This window comes from Pseudopipra pipra, chromosome 7 (genome assembly GCF_036250125.1).
Source record: "Pseudopipra pipra isolate bDixPip1 chromosome 7, bDixPip1.hap1, whole genome shotgun sequence".
NCBI classification, from domain to species: Eukaryota; Metazoa; Chordata; class Aves; order Passeriformes; family Pipridae; genus Pseudopipra; species Pseudopipra pipra.
Window position 1 is genome coordinate 28,885,469 of NC_087555.1, and position 21,876 is coordinate 28,907,344.

General features: G+C 39.6%; 1 protein-coding gene across 4 annotated transcripts; it reads left to right on the forward strand.

Moving 5' to 3' along the window:
* The first annotated feature begins 1,606 nt into the window (after nt 1–1,606).
* On the forward strand, nt 1,607–20,984 carry SEC22A (SEC22 homolog A, vesicle trafficking protein). Of its 4 annotated transcripts, none has more exons than XM_064661423.1 (8): nt 1,607–1,724; nt 5,102–5,333; nt 6,780–6,983; nt 8,657–8,820; nt 10,042–10,236; nt 14,873–14,991; nt 18,101–18,166; nt 19,859–20,984. In XM_064661423.1, exons 3-8 carry the CDS (start codon nt 6,802–6,804, stop codon nt 20,057–20,059), a joined length of 927 nt encoding a protein of 308 aa, XP_064517493.1. In that variant the 5' UTR covers nt 1,607–1,724; nt 5,102–5,333; nt 6,780–6,801; the 3' UTR covers nt 20,060–20,984. The 4 variants fall into 4 exon arrangements, with proteins under 4 accessions (XP_064517493.1, XP_064517490.1, XP_064517492.1 ...); XM_064661420.1 differs by lacking the exon at nt 1,607–1,724 and adding an exon at nt 1,802–2,180 and having other exon boundaries at nt 3,639–5,333; XM_064661422.1 differs by lacking the exon at nt 1,607–1,724 and adding an exon at nt 1,802–2,180.
* The last annotated feature ends 892 nt before the right edge of the window (nt 20,985–21,876 follow it).

The following is a 21,876-nucleotide window of genomic DNA, read 5'->3' on the forward strand; positions in this document are numbered from 1 at the left end:
CAGTGCAAGAAGGAAGCTCAGAAAAGGGTCTTCTCCCATGGTCTCCAGGACATGCCTTGAGCTTTCATGTTCAGAGAAAAACTACCTTACCAAGCATCTGCAGGTGACCTCTCCTGCACCTGTCTTCCTCTCCCACATCTCCATGCCAGGCCCATCTCCTGACTCCCTGCCTCAACGTTACCTTGTCTCAATTCTCCTCTAAAAAAAATTTTTGTCTTTTTGCTAGTCTTCCCTCCCGCTCTGATACTCAGCTCCAGAGCCACAGTTAACCTTGTACCCCTTGCTGCAGCCTTGTTTGACACAGAGAACTTGAGATCTCAGCTTGGCTGAGCTTTGCTTGGAGCACGGAGGAGAAAGCCTGGAGGCTGAAAGGGTGAAATAAATCTCCAGCAATAGCAATTAAGACCTGGTAAGATCTAAGAGATCATTTTACCACACCAGAATGGCTGGCATTCACATACACTATCTCAGGGGTTGGGAGTCAGGTGATGCCCCACGGGTATCCGGGGTTACCACAGGTGTCCACTTCAAATGGCTTATGCTGCCTGGAGAAGGCAGAGTTGAGGTTGGAGTGTGTTAATGAGCTTCAGTGCCATCTTCCTGACCAGCCTGCTCCTGAGTGGAGCTCAGCAGAGCCTGAAAGCCCACAGTGTAAGGTGTATTACCTCTACCCCAACACTCTGCAATGCTGCAAGCACTTGGATAGTGAAATAGTAACAGATGGAAGGAGAAATTAAAAGGTGTTAGCAAGGAGATAAGCTGCTTTCATTTGAGATTTGAGCCAACAGACTAAAACTGTGTGATTCGGTAGGAAAACAGAGAAGTCGAAGAGCAGCCTAGGGAAAAAATTATCCTTGTATCAGTAATGAAAGTAGTTTAAAATGGGAACCTCACTTTAGGATTAGTAATGAGATTCGCAAACTTTCGCTTTTGTATTATCATTTGTTGTCGAAACATGCCCAGTTGATTTGTCTGGAAACGAGTGAAATCAGTGTAGCAGCTGGTCTTGTCTCAGTGCACTTTTCCTACTACATCCCCAACACACACGCTCCGGCGTCCCTGTCAGAGAATGCCACACACACCTCTGGTCATTCACACAGTGCCAGGCGTATGCCAAGGGCTGCGCGAGTCCATCAAACCTGGTGGAAACCTGCCAGCCGCAGTCTTCATAAGTTATTATCGGGGAGGGGAGGAGGCTCAGGGGTGACCTTGTCGCTCTCCACAAGTACCCGAGAGGAGGCTGCAGCCAGGTGCGTGTTGGCTTCTTCTCACGGATAACCAGCGACAGGATAAGAGGACTTAAACTGCGCCAGGGGAGGTTTAGACTGGACATGAGGAGGAATTTTTCCACAGAAAGGGGTGATGAGACATTGGAATGGCCTGCCCGGGGAGGTGTCGGGAGTCTCTGTCCCTGGAAGTGTTTAAAGCAAAACTGGGCGTGTCATTTGGTGCTTGGTGGTGTTCAGTCACAGGCTGGAGTCGACGATCTCAAAAGGTCTTTTCCAACCTTACGATTCTGCGATAAACGAAGCAGCCCCCCCGCTGCTGCCTCACGGCGTCCCCGCCTCAGAGCCCCCTCACTGCGCGGCCCCGCCCCTCCCCGCCCCCCGCGCCCGCCATGGCGGGGCCGCCCCGCGCGGGGTCGCTGTGCCGCCGGCGGGGCGCGCGCGGACGTGTCCGTTCCCACAATGCCCGGCGGGAGCGGCCGCCGCCGCCGTGCCCAGGTACGGCTCGCGCCCCCCGCGCCGTGAGGGGCGGGGGCGGCACCGGCACCGCGGGACACGGGGCCGGCACTGCCCGGCCCGGCCCGGCCCGACCCGGCTCACGCCGCCGCCTCCCCTCCCGCCCACCCGCCGCTGCCGGTCCCAGGCCCAGCTGCCGAGCCTCAGGGCCAGCTGCGTCCGCGCCTCAGCCGCGGGGGATCGCGGCGCCGCTGTCACGGAGGGGTTGGTGGTGGCGGCGGGCAGGGCGGGCGCAGGAGGCGCCGGGGGCCGCTCGGGGCTCTTCGCGGGCGCCACTGGGCAGCGAGAGCCGGGGCGGCGGGGTCGCGCCGCGCTCCGGGCTCGGCAGCAGGTTGTGTTAAAAGTTTCGCGGTGCGGACCCGTGTGAGGCACCGACCGCTGAGTCAGCGCTTCTGCGGCGGCGGCAAAGGGTGCGAATGGTCGTGTCGGAGCTGCCACGTAAGTAGGTGGTAGGTGAGAGGGTCAGGCTCTCAAACTTTGGGATGCGGCTTGTTCCCTTCCCTTAGTTTGTCAGGATTGTTTGGACATCAGGAAGAATTTATTCACAGAAAGGGTGATTAGACATTGCCGTAGGCTGCCCAGGGAGGTGGCGGAGTCACCGTCCCTGGAAGTGTTTAAGGAAAGACTGGACGTGGCGCTTAGTTTTAGTTGACACGGTGGTGTTGGGTCATAGGTTGGACTCGATGATCTTTTCCAAAATAATTGACTCTGTGATCGTGGTTCTGATTCTGAGGTCTCTTTCTCCTCTGCTTTATGGGAAGGATTATGTGGGTTAGTAGTTTCGGATTATTTCCTTGTCTGAATGTACCTGACAATGTCAAAGTGGCTTTATTTGTTGTGTTCTATAGTGCTTTACTTTGTTACACGGATTTCTGAAGTGTGCTGTAGGGTGGAAGAATTAAGGCTCCTGCCTGCATAATGCAGCTGTCACAACCCTCAGAACTGGGGACAAAAGATTGTCTGACACTATTACGTACACTTGAAGCAAGCACAGAAGCTGTATCTTCACTCTATGTCAAGCAGGAGTGCAGCTTGCACCCACTTCCCAATTTTATGTTTTATGGAAGGCTGTCATGAGAGGCAGACATCCTGTCAAGAAATGCCATGATTAAGTTGGTACTGAAGGCTGGCAGGTGCAGGAGGGTGGGCTTGGTGTTACACTAGATCTGCTTACAATTTTTGGGAAGCTAGACTTCTTAAAAAATGGGAGTATCCTGAGCAAACCATAGTCACAGGCCACTTTCAAGGCCCTCTAAAAAATATTATGAGATATTGGCAGATAGGTCTAAAATAATTACTCTCAGATCACAAACAGGATGACCAATTTGTTACAAAAGACTAGAACATATGCCACTTTCTGGGACTTTTCCAAATGTTGCCTTAGGATCGAGTACGATCATAACACAGAAATAAACAAGATATAATTGAGTATGTCTTGAGGAAAAAAAAAATACAGTGAAACAGGCTCTGGTTTCCATCATCTGAGGTTTCCTGTGCATGGGAGAAAATGAAACCAGACATGTGCTAATTCCTATCTGTGAACTCAGTGAATGCTGACGTGTGTGAGGAATTGGACAGCTCTTGGGAAGGTGGAGTAAGAGGAATGGCCATTCAGCTGACTTTTACCTGTCTATGGCCAGCTTTCTCCATGTTCCTCTTTTCCATGAGTTCTTCCAGTCCTTGTTTGCAGGGAGGGCTGTGAAGGGGTGTAAGGGGAAATCAATAAAGATGAGGCAGAATTGGATGCTAACTAGGGGAAACATAAGAACAGTGCAAGCATGGAGTGGTGCTTCCATGGTGTACTGTTGGTGATCGTTTTGGGATCAGAATCATGCTGAACAAAGGGCAGTGGTTTGGTTTTAATAACCCTGGTAGTTTTTCTGTGGATTTTTCCAGTTGCCTCTTGAATCCATATGACATTGTAGCATTGACGACAGCTTGTGACAAGGCTGGTGACGTTTTGTGAAGAACACCCCGTGGTACCTGTGAGCCAAACACCTGCTGGTTGGATTTGGTAGTCTTCAGTTCTGTCGTGGAATGAGACAGTGAACCTGATCCCTGTTCATTTCCCTGCACCTGTAAGAGATTTATAGACCATTTGTAGTGGAAATGCAGTCTTCTGTCATCTTCAGGTGGTTGAGGCATACAGAATTTTTGAACGAAAACGTATGAAATTTGTAACAATTTGGTGAATTACTTCATGCAGTTTTGAATAATGTTTAAAAAAGACATTTAAAGGCAGTTCTGAAAGCACTACCGTATCCTTAATGTTCATTCTTCAATCTCTGCCTATGTAAGTCTATATCAAATTTGCCACTCGACTCCTTCTGTAAAGCTGTGCTGTTTTGAGAGCTGGGTAAAGCAGCTCTTTCATTGTGAAGATTTAGTAAACTTTTTTCTTATGTTAATACATTTTCAAGTAAGGCTGAATGTTCTGTTACAGTATGTATATTATACATCTCTTGACATATGTGTGATCTTGCAACCAAAGTGATTTTCTTTTATTGGCATCATTTTTTTAGCTAGTTTTCTGATTTTGCTGTTAGGAAGCTGAGGAAAAAGTACATATTTTCACAGGGTGGGTTTTTAAGATGATGGTAACAAAACCTGGCTGACTGGTGTTCTTAAGATCGTTCATCTAAACACAATTTTTACCTTATGTGATTTTGTAGTATATAAGAGAATATATTAAGGTTTCAGGGGAGGCTTATCTCCTGTTAGAGAGCCTAATTTCTCTAAATGTAAATAGGAGTCTTCAAGAAAGTTTTGTTCTAGATTTATGCAAATATTTATTTACATACAGAACAGACATAAAAATTGAAATAATACCTCTCAAGATGTCTTTATCCTTTGTCCGTTGTCTGTGCATACATGCTGTGGTTAGTGGTATTTATGTTCTTTGTCCTTAGGAGTTATAGGAGCAAAACAACTATGGTGAGATGGAATATTGACAATCTTAAGGCTTTGGAAATACAGCTGTGGTTGTGTTGTGTTGTGTTATGTTCCCAAAGTGTCCTGATCAGAGGATATTATAGAGTAATTAAACATAGAGTATGAGGTGAGTGGTGGGATCAGAGTCAAAGGTTGTGTTACCCTGAGTTACTTGTGTACTGTGCAGACAATGTTTTCCCATTTTAAATGGCTGAAGCGATGGGACTTCCTGAGCTTCACTTAAAGAATGCAGAAACATTTTAATATCTCTATTATTCTAGTTTTCTTTTTCTTTGAGTACGTTGCGAGTAACTTCCCTTGGGTGTGTTCAGGCATTTCCAAGAAGTATGTCCTCACAAAAAGCTGAACAATGTTGTTAGCCGGTAAATGCATTTATTAACTTTTTCTTTTTGTTCTTATCTCATCAGATAGCTCAACATGAACTTTAACCGTCGAGATCATTTCAAAAGCGAACAGAACAGTATTTTTTCTTCTGAGAGCTGGCTGCAGGATTCAGAGTTTCTCCTGCAGTGCAGTCATATTCACTACCTTTTCCTGAAGCAGGACATGGAGCTTTGTTTCTCTCTTCACGTTAGGTGCTAACAAAGTTATTTGTTTCATCAGAGGAAATGCAGATCCATGAAATTACATTTTGTGCAAGTAAGTTAATGAGGGGGTATTTAAACTTGGCTATCACATTGTTGTTCTTTTGTGTATATTGATATAGCTCCCAGAAGTCCCTGTTAGGATTGAGTTCCAAGTGGTAGAGATGGTTATTGTCAGAGAACCATTACAGTTTAAAGCTCCTCTGCAATTTTGTCATGCTCTTGAGCTGCTGCCTTGGTTATATGGGGAGCAGCATAGCTAAGAAAATGGGTCTGCGTGCATTCCATGTGAATTGTCCTTCTGGGAGTACGTGCATGAACTCAAGAGATAGTGAAAAGTTTCTAGAACTGCGAGTTTAGCTTCTTTCCTGCTTTATACCCAGCAGGCTGATCTAGAGCAAGTCCTGAAGTTGTAGTTGTTTTTTGTTTTTGTGTCCAGATGATCAAAGCACTTGGTACAGGAGGGAATTCTCTTGTGAAGTGCTGAAATAACAAGTGCACCTGATAAAAGCCCAGAGGTATTCAGCAGACAACAGACAACAGCGGCTTCCACTGCTTTTATGACTTTGGGGAAAGTCTGATATGCTGTTCAAGTAAAATAAGAGGGTATTAATTTGGATTCAGCTAATGTGATGCATCTCAAAGGAGGTTGAAGTTGATGAAGCTGATGAAGCTGAATTTCTTAAACTGAAAATGACAACACATTTTCAGTGCTTTCATTATTATATGCCTCTTTCTCTCTGAAGAGTAAATAACCTTGAAAAACCTGAATATTGTTGATTATTCATTAAGTGTCCTACTTAACCTTTGGGTAGTGGGAAATAGAGATGGTGAGAGTTCAGGGAAAAAATAGCTGTTTCCTCTTTTATGAAGAGGGAGTGTTATTTGGGGAAAATTTGGATTCCTGACTTTTGAGAATACAGTCCTTCAGTCACTGAGGCTTGTAAAGCACCCTTAACGTCATAGTTTGAAAGGTGCTGTAAACATGTCAGTATTGCACACAAAAGCATATTTCAGCTGTATTCAGAAATCTGTTTCCTTTTGCAGTTTGTGACTGTATGGATCTTGGGTACCATCATCTGAGGGAGGCAAAAATATTTTTTCATAGTCTCTGAAGTGATAGGTGCAGTACATGGTAGGAGTCTGCAGAGCAGTGTTAGAAGCTGAGGAAGTGTTTGCTTTTGGCTTCATATAAATTCTAGCAGTTCGCCCACTTGTGTACTGATAGTTAGCAGATAAACAATCCTTCCTTTAATGCTTGTCATGCTGAACTTTCAAATGTTTTGATTTAATATAAGGTTTGAAGAACTGCTTTGTGGTTCATGTAGACTAATAGGTCCTGTTCAGTTAGGACTCTAAGTTGTAGTTGAAAATCCTCACTATGCCCTGTTTGAAGCCTGAACCCAGTACACAGCTTGAGAATTTTGATTAATCACAGTTGACTCCGTTGTTTCTGCTTTTACCTTAATTCTGATTGCTCCTGATCTGTGTTTTGTTGTAGGTTGTCGTTAACTCTGTTGGCAATGTCTATGATCTTGTCTGCCTCTGTGGTCCGTGTGAGGGATGGGCTCCCACTGTCTGCATCCACTGATTATGAGCAGAGCACGGGAATGCAAGAATGTAGAAAATATTTTAAAATGCTCGCAAAGAAACTTTCTCAGCTTCCTGATAGGTGTACTCTGAAAACTGGACAGTATAACATAAAGTAAGGCTTCTCTTTTATGTATTTGCAACATCCTGTGTTGTGTCTGTCAGTTAAAAAATTAACAGTTCACCTTGGAAATGCTTAATCAAATTAAGATTAATTATTGGCAGTATTAATGTATCAGAAATTTAAAATTGATAAATTTAAATTTGAGAAACCTACTCAGACGTTGGTGGAAGTTCTTTTGCAAAGTCATGTAGTGATAGGACAAGGGAGAGTGGCTTTAAACTGAAAGAGGGCAGGTTTGGATTGGATATTAGGGGGAATTTCTTTATTGTGAGGGTGGTGAGGTGTGGCACAGGTTGCCCTGAGAGGCTGTGGATGCTCCATCCCTAGAAGTGTTCAAGGCCAGGCTGGATGGGGCTTTAAACAACATGGTCTAGTGGAGGTTGGAACTGAATCTTTAAGATCCCTTCCAAACAAACCATTCTATGAGTCTAGTTTGAATAGACAGTATTTTATAAGTATTGAAGTCCTTCACCTAGTATAGATATTTCTTTTCATTTCAAGGTTGATTCTTACATGAAAATGACCAGACTTTTTGTGGTCCTGCTACTTCAACTAGTACTCCTTTCTTTTCTTTTTTCAGTCTACGACTTTTGAAAGGTGCCCAAATACTTTCATAACCAGTAGTTCTGTAATATCTCGTTAGGATGTTTACATTAGACCCTTTTGTTGTACCTTCAGGGTTTCTGTTGGATTCAGAGAAACATGCTGAAAACCAAGCATAACTCAATAATTATTTCACAGTGTGAAACTTGGATTATGGTGAAATAATTCTTTGAATCTGTTGTTTACTCAGAATTTTGCTTCGTATGTGATCCTTCTCCTTAGTGTTGGTAACAAGGTGCACCTGTGTGTAGTTGGTAGTTCACTTGCACTTTAGCTGAGCTAAATTCTGATTCTGGTTAGATCTACTACTTTTAATCAAGTGAGTAATTTCATCCTAAGACCTAGTAACCATGTGAAAGTTACAGTGGTGGAAAGTATACCACATGAATGATCCTAGAAGGTGCTCATCCCTCTCCTTCTCCCATTGGGATATGTGAGTTTCCAGCTTTTCTTGGAATTAGGCCCAGGATGGACTAAATTGTTCCAGTCAATTTTTTTTTTTTTAAAGACCTCAGCTGTAGTTGGCTTGTGAACTGATTAGCTTAAAAGAAACTTCTAAGAATGAGATATAAGGCTTAGTCAGGATAGTTTTTATTGTTTCTGTCTTTGATTACTTTTAATAGTGTAAATTATATGTCAAGACCTAGAAGAAATTTGAATGTGTCATGAAAACCTGAACTCTAATGAATTGCCTAAATGCAGCAGGGAATATGTATATTGAAAACTGAGATGGGTGAAAAGCTATTACAAGACAAACTTGCTGTGTTTCTGCATCCCAAAAGCTTTGTTGTTTTCTGTTTCATGGATGTGTGTATATATGTATGCACACACATATATGTGTAATACAGCTTCTCATGTGATTGTACAATGTGGTGTCAAAGTAAAACATAGCCTAAAAGTAAATTGTTTTTCTTCCAGAATAGTGTTGGAGTTTTCAGTAAACATTAATTCCTTTGCTACCCCAGATAAAGTTTTGTTTTTCTGATTTTTCTGTAGAATATGAGATCAGACTAGAAAAGCAGCTAATTCACTGAATTTGAAATATGTTTTCTCACTTCTAGCTTTATAAGTTCCCTGGGAGTAAGCTATATGATGTTGTGCACTGAAAATTATCCCAGTGTCCTGGCTTTCTGCTTCCTGGATGAGCTTCAGAAAGAGTTCATCACTACCTACAATATGATGAAGACAAATACTGCAATCAGACCATACTGTTTTATAGAGTTTGGTAAGGATCTGACTTTTTTTCCCCCTTATTCTCACACTGAGACAAATGAGTATTTAAATAGATGTGTAACTTAATGCACATAAAACAAAAATGCCCAAGGCAGTTTATAGCTGTATTTTAGGCAGATTTAGAATCTGAATTAACTCCTGTTAGAATCAACGAAGAAATACTTCTGTATTTAAAAAAGCATTAAATTAGGCTTACTAGAGTTTTATCAAAACTTTTTTGTAATCTTTCTGTTCATTCCAGTAAGTTTTGATTTGAGCCTTGTGTGACCAACTCTGGAGTTTATCTTCTCCTAGTTAATAATACTAGGAGTTGTTTGACTTCATACCTGTTGAAATACTTAACCTATGAAGTCATGGAGCTTACTCTTAGCTGTGCTGTAACTTTTGTTCACTACATGAAAGGGAGACATTTTTATTTATCTTACGATGTAGTGAAGCATTTAATCTTCTGTCATGAAAACTCCAAATGCAGCTCATCTCATATATACCAGATAACAGTTGTTACAAGTTCCATTAATTTATATTGCTTTAATGCTATATATTGGGCAGTTATTTTAGATATTTTTATAAGACACATTAGAGCAAAAAGAACAGCAGTTTGAGAAATACAGGGGCAGATATTCCGGTTGGTTAATTCCTGTCTATAATTCAGTCAGTCAGTTATTAACAATTTCTGTATAACGTTATTGTCTTCTTGTGAAAATTTCTATGACCGCTTTTTTTTCCCCCCAACACCTTTGTTCTACTAGTTGTTAAGTTAGAATTTAAGTCTGTTACAGCTTAAATATATATTTATTTTCTTCTGAATATTTTGCAAGCACGTTTCGTACTCAAGTACATTCTCACTTGAATGCAGGAGTTAATTTTTTCATAATGATATTTACTAAACTAACAGAAAAGCTGGAATAAATGCAGTAAACCCATTGTATTAGAAATGCATTCAGTCTCATGCAGTGAAAAGTCATTAGTTTATTCATAGTTATTAAGTAATTAGATTTCTAGAGCTTAGATTTTTTTTAACTGCAGAATTAAATAACCCTTGATGTATTAGGCACAAAACAGAAATAGTGTTAAAAATTCAAGATAAATGCAAATATTTCAAAGAATATGTTTCAATTTGTGAAGTGTGTAGTACATAGAGCTGCATGATCTTGGATTATTTAACTAACAAAAGTCCATAAAAATATACCTTTTTATTTTAAATTTTACACAGATAATTTCATTCAGAGGACCAAACAGAGATACAACAACACACGTTCTTTGTCAACAAAGATGAATCTTGCTGACATGCAGACAGAGATCAAACTGAGACCACCCTACCAAATTTCCGTGTCAGAACTTGGCTCAGCGAATGGCTTTGCACATATATCTGTGGGGGAGTATAAGGGTACTGGTAAGATATCTGCAGGTAAGTTCCAGACTTCTGGTTTTGTATCCTTAAATGAGACAGAGTAGTAGAATCCTTTTTTTTTTTCTTTTTTCTTTAAAAAAAAGCTTTTTCATGGCTCTAAAGCATAAAGCTGCCATGACCTTATGTGCATTTTAGCTTAGATGTCTGTTTTGTCCCCTGCTCAAAGTGCACATCTTCCCAAGGCACTCAGAGGGAGAAATGGATCTGTTCAATGGACTGCTATATTGAAGGGAAAAAAATACTGCAAATGAAGATGGGCACTTAACAAGAAGATGATCTTTCTTTTTCTGACCTTTCAAGATTTCTGAAAATTTTTATTATTTCTTCCCAGTAAGACTTAGTGATGACATAAGCTGAGAGCACAGTATCAGGAGTTAGAGCAGCTGGAGGGAGGAGCATCACTTTAGGAAGCATCTGCCATGGTGAAAATCCAAAGAGCTGTGCTGGCTAAAAGATGCATTTGCTAAAATGAGTGCCTTGTGTACAGTGTTAAGAATTGCAATTTTGTATAAAATTGACACATTCATTTAAGTAGTCATTAATTTTTTAAAACTTTAATTTGCTTCATGTTGGAGGTAAATCTGGAATTGTGTGGTTGACCTGGGTTAAAGGTTTGTGCTGTTAAGAGAGTTTGAGGCCCACCTTCATATGTTTCTCAGCAGGACAGAAACTTAAAAACTTGCCAAATCCTTGCACTAATATGTGAACTCCACATGTGAACCTGACATCATCTGATTTCAGTCTTCCAAGTTTAGTGAAGCAAAATCATAAATAGAATGGAAGGAAGTGTTGATTTTAATTAGTTAATATCTTTGCCTTTTTTTTCCCCCCAAAGTCCCTCTGTCTGTAAGTTATCCTGGGCAGGCATATTCTGCCTGATGCTTTACAGTGTCAGGCTGCAATCATAAATCCTAGGATTGCAATCATAAATCTAAATACTCCCTACAGTTTTGTAATAAAAAAGATTAGCTTAATTTTGTGCAGTTTATATATATATATGTGTTAATAGGATCTCTTGGCCAGTGCATTATCCTTATGACGTACTTACTCGTAAGGATTACTCTAGAAGATTGAACACCGCTTTCTACTGAAGTGAAAACCAAACAAAATCACTGGGGCACTCTGGGGCCCTGATTCTGAGAATTCCAGGTGCTATGAGACAGTGTAGAAATAGTTTACAATCTCTGTATTTGCAATTTAACAGTATTAGAGTTAGATTCTGGAAAAGGAATAAAGAAAAAGTGTAAAGATGTTTGAAGTGTATAAAAGAGTGAAATCTTCTAAGCAGTACTGTGCAGACCTTTAATCATCTCCTACTTGCATGTGTGGGTTGTTTTTAAAGGTATAATGCTGTGATACCATCCTTCTACCACTTACTGTTGTTTACTCTTACTGTTCTGGTGTAATCCTGCCCTGTGGATTATGGTGGTAGAAGTGGCAACTGGTTGTCCAGATTCGAACTTCCTGCAATTGGGAGAAAAAAACCCAATGAGCATGAGAGAACTTGACCTATGTCAGAATTGGATGTTTTTTTAGAAGTTGTACATGTAGTGGGAGATGAGCTTTTTATTGCTTTTTTGAGTAGAAGTGCTGGAAGATCATATGGGCCTAAGTTAAAATGCATAGGGACCATTTCCCTTTTTACTGTAAAGGAAGATTCAACAGTAATTGGCAGATGACCTTCTAATTTTTTTCACCTACCTCTCCCAAACTTCTTACAGAAGCAGTTCTGTTGTCCTCTCTTCTTTCCATATTGTTTTTCTTCTGTTTCTCTTTGAGTTACTTTAAACTTTCTTCTTCCTGTGAATTCCACAGATCTCTGTTCAGTTTTCCACTTCCTTCCTTGAGTTGCTGTAGAAACTCACCATCAAAGAGCTGTACCTTATGAGAAGTTTGCACTTTGCTCCTTCTTCAGCTCCTCACATTTTAGATGGCATTGAATAACAGTGTCTATTTTAGTGAGTCTGCTAATAGTTTTGTAATCCTTTACATTCATCACTTCCCTCCACCCTTGAAAAGAACTTTCTCTGGATGTTTGCTGCCCACTCAGTTGGCTAGACTTCAAAGTTTCTCCTTTGCTCTAAGGACAAATTCTCACAAAAAGATATGGTTTGCCTAGTGTAATTTCCTGAATATGCTGTCCTGTTAAAAAGGAGGACTTGCTATAAGTGCATCAAGTATGTTAAATGAGGCTGGAGAGCGTGCAGAGGTGGGGAGCTGGGTGCAGGCTGACCTTGTTTTGTTATGCAGCAGGGCAGAGTTGGATACATTAGTTTTGGCCATGCTGGGGAAGCGCTGACTGTTCCTTGGACTGTAATTGCTCCTGTAGCCACAGTGTAGTGCCCAGGCCCCCTGTGTTGGGAAAGTAATTGAAAATAGGAGCACTTTTCCTTCAGAGAAAGTTGTGCTGTGTAGTGAGAAATAGGGGTAATTATGGATGTGTGAAGCATAAAGTGCTTAGATTATAGATGGAATTTTGCTTCAGAGGTGAATGTAGGTGTTGGCAGGCATTAGAAATAGGGTGACAGCATGCTGATGTCTGATGTTTTAGGTTAGGATAAATTTATTATTTGAGCTTTATTTGAATGAAGGAACAGTTGTCAAATTGAAATTATTTTTTGCCTGATTGTATGCTCCAAGTTTTGGGAGTTTTTGACATTTTAGTTTTAAATAAACATCCTTACAAGTAGTGCAGTTTCTCATATTGTGTCAATTTTCTGAATTTTTATTTAAATGTCAGCATTAAAGTCAAAATTTGTGCTTTATTTCAGTTGAGGATTTTTGATATGGTACTTATCATATTTCTAAGATTGATTGATGTACCAACTAAAATTCAGCTGGCCTTTACCCTGCATTCTCTGACGTCCCTTTTTCATTCTTTTGGTTTTGCCTTCATCTTTTAGTGTATAAATTACTCTTGTTGCTTTGATTGTAGCACTAAAATCCTTTAAGCCCTGGAGAGTTAATTGACATTGGTAGTGGTATGCAATGTCCTTCAAGTTTTTTGGATTTGCTTTTGTATTTTAATAAGAGAGAAAAATTAGTACTATATGATCCCTCACAGACCGTCTTGATTTAGTTGATGAGACTCTGCTTTCCCCCCATGGTTCTCAAAGAGGTGTTTTAAATGCTGTTTTAACACACAGTGATTTTAAGTTACACAGGACAAGGGGAAAATGAGATTGTCTGGAGAACTGTGAGTGGAGAGCAGTGAACTAATTTTATCCATCAGTTAGTGAAATGGAATTAGTTTTGGCTAAAAACAGTCACATACACCCTCAGTTTTTTGCCACTCTCTAGATGAGATGGTTTAAAAAAGCCAAAACAAAACAAACAGTTAGGAGTCATTGAAAAAGAGTGGTTTGGTATGCAAATAGCATATCTAACCCTAACTGAGTGATTGCTGGGAGTAATGTGCCCTGCAGTTAGAAGAGCAATGAGCTCTCAAAGTTAAACATGGGTTATGCTTTTGTTTAAAAAAACCCCAACTGATTACACTATTAAATTCAGCACAAATGAATTAACTGAACTCATCCTGTGTTTTATTTTTGTGTTATCGTACACTCATAATTAGACAGCCCTGCCTGCTTATCAGTGTGAAATAGCTTTTGTTGTTTTTTTCTTTCGGTTCTGTAACTTCAAAAACTGTTTGAAAAACCTTTTTCCTGAGTCTGTGCAATGCAAACAACTGGGATTGACACCCCTCTCTCTATTAATGTTACAGTTCATTAACCTCATTGTTCACATCTTTACACTTGGTTGATTTGAACAGAATGATTTGAGTACGGCTCAGTAGTCACATTGTTTTCCCAGTGTCACCCAGACTGTTAAGAGTTTTGCATTGTTTTTTCACATTTGCTTTCTGTTATTAATTATGAAAAAGGGAAAGGGACAGTAATGAGGAACATACACAACTGTTACATACTTGTGACCTTAGATAAGCCTGAAGGAGTGGTTGTGTTTGGAAAGAAAGGCTGTTTAAATTTTAATGTGGTTTATAAGAGACTTCTAAGCACTATCTGGAAGGTCTGTATAAGGTCATAATATAGATACTGGTTTAGTTTCAGAGCTGTCTTTTTATGTCTTTGGTAGCACTCAGTTGGCCGTATTTTTTAAGGAGGGGGACTGTGATAGCTTTGCCTCAAAGTGTTCTGTTCAGCAAACAAGCTAAATCAGTCTCAATATCTCACTAATGTATTTGTGTTAAAGAATGTTAAAGAGTGCAGGCTGCGAGAGAAGCTCTTAAGTACGTGACTTATTAGCTGGTTACTAATTGTGGACAGATTTCACTAGCGAGTGCATCTTTTACTGTTGATTTCCTGGCATGTTTGAGCAGCTGTCAGTACCATACTGAATAAATGGAATGCATTGAAATAAGGACTAAATATAACACGAAAATTATATATGTGAACTGAAGGAAAGTTTACTTTTTGTTAAACCTTGTGCCGAAATATTTAAAATGTTTCTTCTTCTTTTTAGAAAAAAAAAAAGACATTTTGTGGTTTGCATTGAGCTAGATCTCTTGTGGATCTCTTGAGCTAGAAGCCACAGAAAAATGAGATCACTCTTTTACTGAATTTCTAAAGGCATTGCTTTGACCTTCGTTATCTTTTTTTGATCTTCTGCGTTGCAGCTCCTCATCAGCGTCTGGAACCTGTGACTCTGCCAGGGATTGTCTCATTCGTGCTTAGTCTGTTATGTGGAGCTTTGAACTTAATTCGTGGCTTTCATGCCATTGAAAGCCTTCTCCAGGTATTGTACATTTTGTGAGTTTAAAAGTTATGCACCATAGCAATCATAATTATCACCTTAGAAGATGCTCTGTGAACTAAGTCTCGCCAGTTTTATTTTCAGAAATACTGTTTGTGAGGTCAGGCCTCTGTTCATGAAACCTGTATTGTTTGTGACCAGAGCATCCTTTTTGAGTGTGCTGCCTCATTCATTGAGGCTGTGAGTTTCAACAGCAGTAGAAAGTGGGTGGCCAACTCCTTCCCTGGTACCTTGGTAGCAGTGAGTATGTGAACATAATGTTCTGTTTTCTAAATTTATGCCAGGGTATGAGGCGTTTAATTTCTATAGATGCTATTTAAAAGCATTTCAGTGAAATGATGAACAGCTTTGAAAATCTGGCCAGTTTTTTTTTTTAAAGTCCACAGAGCATGCATCTTTAAACAGGTTTTGTAAAAATTTTTTTGTAAACTTTTTTTTTTGTTTTGTTTGTATTTAATACACCTTCTTAGTGGTAGGATGCTTATTTCTCTTTGTATGCTGAAAGGATCAGTGTCAGGGAAAACTTTCAAGTGATTTCTTCTAAATTCCCCTCACCTCCTTAAACAACAACATCTCCCTCACCAAACAACCTCCCCTAAAAACATTTTTTTCTGTAAACTCTCTGACCTTCCCTGTAGCCTTTTAGTTTCCTTCTATTCCATTTCTTCTGCTGTTTGTATTCTCACTGCTACAATGTCACTAATAGCGGGTTACGATTTTAAGCAATTCAAGTGAAATATGCTGGTAGTGCTTGCAGGCATGCACACAAAGTTCATGTGTGTTACCACAAAAAAAAGGACTTCCTTGCCATTTAATGGATCTCTTGTGGTGGTAGACATAGAAACTAAAAAGCCCATGGAATTTTTCTGAAAGAAAATGGTAATCTTATAACTTGGCTAATAGATAATCCTTTTATTCAAACATATACCTTTATAGACTTTATAGAATCATAGAGTCATTTAGCTTGGAAAAGAGCTGAGTCCAGCCATTAACCCAGCACTGCCAAGTTCACCACTAAACCATGTCCCAGAGTGCCACATCTACACAACTTTTAAATTCCTCCAGGAGTGGTGATTCAACCACTTCCCTGGGCAGCCTGTTCCAGTGCTTGACAGCCCTTTCAGTGAAGAAGTTTTTCAAATATCTAACCCTCCCCTGGTGCAACTTGAGGCCATTTCCTCTCATCCTGTCCCTTGTTACCTGAGAGAAGAGACTGACACTCACCTTGCTACAGCCTCGGGTCAGGTAGTTGCAGAGAGTGATAAGTTCTCTCCTGAGCCTTCTTTTCTCCCAGCTAAAAAACTCCCAGTTTCATCAGCTGCCCCTCGTAAGTCTTGGTCTCTAAGCCTTTCACCAGCCAACTGCAATATTTTCTGATAATTAATGGATTTTTTTAGGGAAGTAAGGTAAAGAAGATGACCTGTATTCCACTTGTCTTATATAGCTGTTGGTCTGTGTAAAGATTTAATAAGCAGTTGAGGTCTCAGCATTTCCTGAAGACTAATGGATAGATGAATAAGGTTAAAGAAAATGTTCCGTGCTAGGTCCTTCTTTTTGAGTTGTTTTTGGTTTGTTTTCTTAAAGAAAGACCAAGAATGAAATAGTGAACAAATATCTCTACTAATTAGATTTTTTTGTGTTATGTACAATTCTCTCAGTTTATAAATAGGAATGAATTCAAAGTATGCTGTAGTACAAATAGCACTGAACAGATTTCTACCACTTACTGTGATGTTTATAAATTTAATTTGTTACTTTCCACAGCTGATTTTTTTTTTAAAGGAATGCCAGTGTTAGATTAACCTATGTAAGTGATGCCAGGGCAGCCAGTTAATTTTATTCTATATGCTATTGCATCTGGAGGTAATAGATGGCAGTACAGATGGAAGATAATTTTCATTTCTGACAAATGAGGCACACTAAAAATCCATTAAAATTTCTCTTAATTTACTTTATTATGAAGAAAGCCACAGAGTTTAGGGAGAAATAATCCAAAGCATGATTAATTGAATGTGTTCTGAAAAGTCATTCAAAATCATCTCTCTGAATTACTGTTTCATTTATAATCAGTGTTTTTGTTTGGGTGTTAGTGAAACTGCTGCCATCTGTAGCTGTACCCCAGCAAATAACGCAGTGACACCGAGGCAAAGACTTACACATGGCGTAAAGTTACTGCATTTTGTAGGTGATTTTTATGTGCAGATATACAAAGTTTTTCCTGGTCAGCACTGGAGATGGAAATGCTCCACACTGAACATTCGCTGAGCAGACACAAGTTGTACTTGTGAATGGACCACCTTCTTCTCAAAATGATATTCACTCTTAGGGAAGAACATTTGCATGGGTACCCTTTGTTTTCCTGGGAAAGTTTTTGATTGTTGCAGATGTCTGTTGGAAATGCAGTTGGAATAGTCACTGAGCATGTAAATTTATTCTGCTCAGCTCTATAGAAACTATAACAACCCTTTTGAATAAGTTAGAAGGATTTGTTTGTTTTTTTAAACGGATAGTAGAAAGATCTGTCACTTCGAGTAAATTTTTCCATCTTTTCCTTGAAGAAAACTTAATTTTCCAATAGTCTCTCCGATAAATTCCTGTGCTGCCGTTTGCTGTCACTGCCGTGAGCTGCCCGCGTTATTCTCTGTGTAGAGTTTTACCCCACCCTAGTGGCCACTTTGGGTTTTTTGCCTTTTACTTCGTTTCCATTTTGGGAGGCTGGAGGAAGGCACAATTCTTCAAAGTTGATATCAAAGCTAGTTACCAGTGTTTAGACTTGAATTTTCAAAGGCATCTGGAGAAGGTAAGTATCCAGTTTTAGACCTGGACTTCATTTAAGGCTTTTGAAAATCTCAGCATTAGTTGTCTGCTGTGAGTCAATGTTTTGGTCAGACTCCAGATCATGGTGTTTTTTTCACAGACATAACAGCAAGCCCTGATTTGTCCTAACTCTTGGTTTCATGTAGGGTAGGAATTATTATAAATCAATGTGTGAACCTATTTTAACATACAATAATTAATAACTTTCATACTATAAATATCAGGTATTTAACTAAAACATTGTAAAATATGGCTTTTTGTTTTATTCTTACAGAATGAAGGTGAAGATTTCAGCTATGTTATTGCATTTTTTCTTGGAACGGCAGCCTGTTTGTACCAGGTGTGTTTTTCTGTTTGCATAATTCACTAGAGTTTAGAAACATTACCCAGTCATGCATAAATTGTCATCATGTTTTCTTAAATGTCATGGATCCTTGAATAGGGCAATTATAAAAAATAATGTCTGCTGTATTTTATTTCATTAATCATAAATTATCATACAGTAGATTGATACAAAATTGCTTCTGTTTGCTGGTATTTTTCTCCAGTTAGATAATTAAGGCATTTATTTTTGACTTTGGAGCTTACAATTTAGCTCTGAAGTCAGGAGCAGTGGGGGTTATATTATTCCTTGCAGTAGTGGTTTCATAGTTCAAGTAAACTTAACCATCTGAAAAATACCTTACTGCTTCTTCCCTTTGGGAAGATATGAAGTAAATACAGTAATACCAAGGCACTACACCCCGGGATTTTCCTCACTTTGTACATTAATATGCATTGCCTTCCTTTTCAAAGCTTTTGGCCACTTTTCACTATATTTTCCTTTTCTTGTCTGATACTTCCCCTTGCTTTTCATTTCTGTAGGTTTTCCATTTCTGCATCTGAATTTGACTTTCCTATAATTTATATCAAGGCATTCTGGTGCCTGTTGGCATCTGTCATTCAGTGACACTGCTATTACATTAACCTATGTCTATAATGTCTGTCATGCTCAGTTGCTGTTATTATGATTATTTTGACTTTTGTTCTCTTGTGGACTATGCAATTTCTACTTGTTTCTGTGTGCCAATGTTTAGTACAGAGTCAGGTAGCCAAATAAAATAATGTCTCAGGATTTTGCTTTTATATCAGCCTCTATATCAGTCAACCTTTTGTTACCTGTAATCTCCATTCTCTACAACTCATCTCTACCAAAATGTCACGGTACAACTTGTGTTCCTCACCACTTGTTGACTTTCTATCAACATCTGCCTTAAAGAATTCAGATTGGTCTTAATTTTACATTAGGTAAAGCCCCATATTTACATGGGACTTACATGGAATACAATGTTTTAGGCTCACTCATGTGAGATGCAACCTGAGGCAAGAGACTTGAACAGATTTGTAGCTGCAGTAGGAGGAAGGCAGAGCAGGGAACTGAGGGCAGTCTTGACACTGTGTCACACCACAGCGTGCAGAAACGGACCCTTAAAATGTGGTAGGATTGTGTTTCTCTCCAAATGTGATCCATGTTGCAGCAGCTGAAGCAGGGCAGGGGGTGTTTGTGGACCTCTGCATCTACCAGTTAATCCTTGGCATTACCCCTGGCACAGCACTGGGAAGTGTCTGGGGGATTGCCTTGTGCTGAGCATTCATTCCCAGCTGCAGGGGCCTGGTATTTTCCCTGTCTTTCCCACTGCTTTGCCTGAAGAAGACTGAAGTGGCTCTTGTTCCTTTTCCACTACTGGGGTGGAACTGAGAGTGTATTTTGACCAGAGATTGCCAGAAACATCCACTTTGTTTTGTCATTGTAGGTTGTAATCCATTATTATGGGAGAATTGTTCACAGAAAGGGTTTAATGGGAGCAAAATGTAACCTTGTATTGATGTCAGGTACTTTTCACCCTTCCATGACTGCTGAATTGACTGTTCTTACATGTTTGATTTAGGTTTTCCTTGTTTTCATCTGTAATTTCTCAGTGACCACATAGTGTTTCTACAGTGGAAGTTACTTGCCATGAGGTAATCTGATTTCTTTTTTGTTTCCTGACAGTGTTACCTGTTTGTGTACTACACGGGCTGGAGGAATGCCAAATCCTTCCTGACCTTTGGGCTGATTTGCCTGTGTAACATGTATCTGTACGAACTGCGCAACCTGTGGCAGCTCTTCTTTCATGTGACTGTGGGAGCATTTTCTACCTTACAAATCCGACTGCGACAACCACAGGGAAAGTCCCCTGATTACAATGTCTGACAAGTCCTGGAACATTTAGAGGAAGTCTTGTTCCAGTAGTTTTTCACTCTCAGGAATGTAAAACTGTTCTCCAAAAGAAGAAGCTGTTTGGATGGTTTTTTTGTTTTTTTTTTTTAAATAAATCAGTGTAAGATGCCTGTGGACATTTTTCACTTGATGGTTGAACTTTTTTTTAATTATTTTTTTTATTTTCTTGAAAAGGGCACAAAAGAGTATGGGACTAGAGGAGGAAAGTGGAGCATATCGTGGAGTGAAATGTATGTAGGGACACCAATTTTGAGGAATTTGACTGGTGGCATAAAAAAAACTTCATTTAAAAGAGTGTTAATGGAGGAATGTGTAGAGTATGTGTTCTGCATATCATGCAAGCTTTTCACTTCCAAAATCAGTTTTGCCTTTGTGAGGCAGTAGGGAATAGGCTAAATAAGTAATAATAATAATGCTATTGCATATTAGCAAACTAGATGTGGAATATGTAAGATACCAGATTTTGGAATGTTTTGTTTCATGTTGACATATATATGAATGTTTTCTTAATTAAAATGTAACCTGGAAACTCAATTTCTGGGGATCAGCTTCACCCATGGCCCTCTGTCTAGTGCTGTAAGTTCTTTAATGTTTTTTCATTTATCATTTTCTTTTAATTATCATTTGAAAGTGATCTATGTAGACAGAGTTCCTTTTCAGTAATTATTCAGAAAGTTCTGCCATTTAACCCAGGATTTTTGTGCACTTGTGTTTGGACTCTGGAAGGGTTGAAAGAAAACTGATTGGTGAGTAAATTGAGTGACTTGTACTTGCTGGACTATTGTTCTTTTTCTATGTTTTTCATTACTTTCAGATATGGATAAATAATTAGCTCAAACCTGAGATAAAAACTGGTGACAGGAAAATAATAAATCAGTCTGTTTAGCTTAAACAAGAATTAAGAATTAAGGATTGTGTTTATTCTTCTGGCTTTATGGATTGGATGTTTTTGTGCTGGGATAAAACTTCCTTGATCTAGACTTGTGTTTCAGAGAACTGTTTTATGCTTCTGAAGTTGGTGAATCAACTGGCAAACCCCAAACACTTAAAAACAAAAAAGCAGCCATATAGGACCACCAGCAGTTACACTGGGGTTTTATTTTACAATTGTATGACAGTTATTTATGATGTTTAATAATGTACAAATAAATAGCTGTAGATTTTTATATACAGGTTGTAATCAAGCTTTAATGGCAGGGAGGTTGCCATGCTGGATTTGGGAATTGGCAGAGTTTTGCTGTGCTATGAAATGTTGGTCCAGGCAAATTTTCTTTGGCATTTCTTTTAGTGTCAGATGATATGACCAAGCAGAAAGGAACTAGATATTTTCTTTTCAAGTAATTGTTATTAGTCAAGAAAATTGTGCATAACACAACCGAGAATTAGGGAATGAAATTGTAGTTGAAGTGAGCAGGTATGTCTCAGGCTGATGTGTGAGTTGAAGCCCTTGAAGACAGCTTGGTGCCCAGGTTCCAAGGTTGGTGCTGGGGGTGAGGTGCTTTGCAGTTAATTCTCTTCCCTCCCCACTTAGAGACACAGAAGAGGAACGTGTTCAGGAACGTGGTCTGCTTTTGTTTTGGGAATTCAGAAATAGGGGAAATGATAAAGAGGAGGACTGGATTGAAGCTTACAAGAATTGTAGGAAGTGTTTACACCACAAGTATTTTAAAAATCCACAAGAGCAGCGAGCAGCAAACAGCCTTTGTTTAGCACAGAGAAGTTTGCCTGTATTATTAGCATTTGCTCCACCTTTCTGAATTCCAGACACCAGAAAAGGTGAAGAGCAGTCC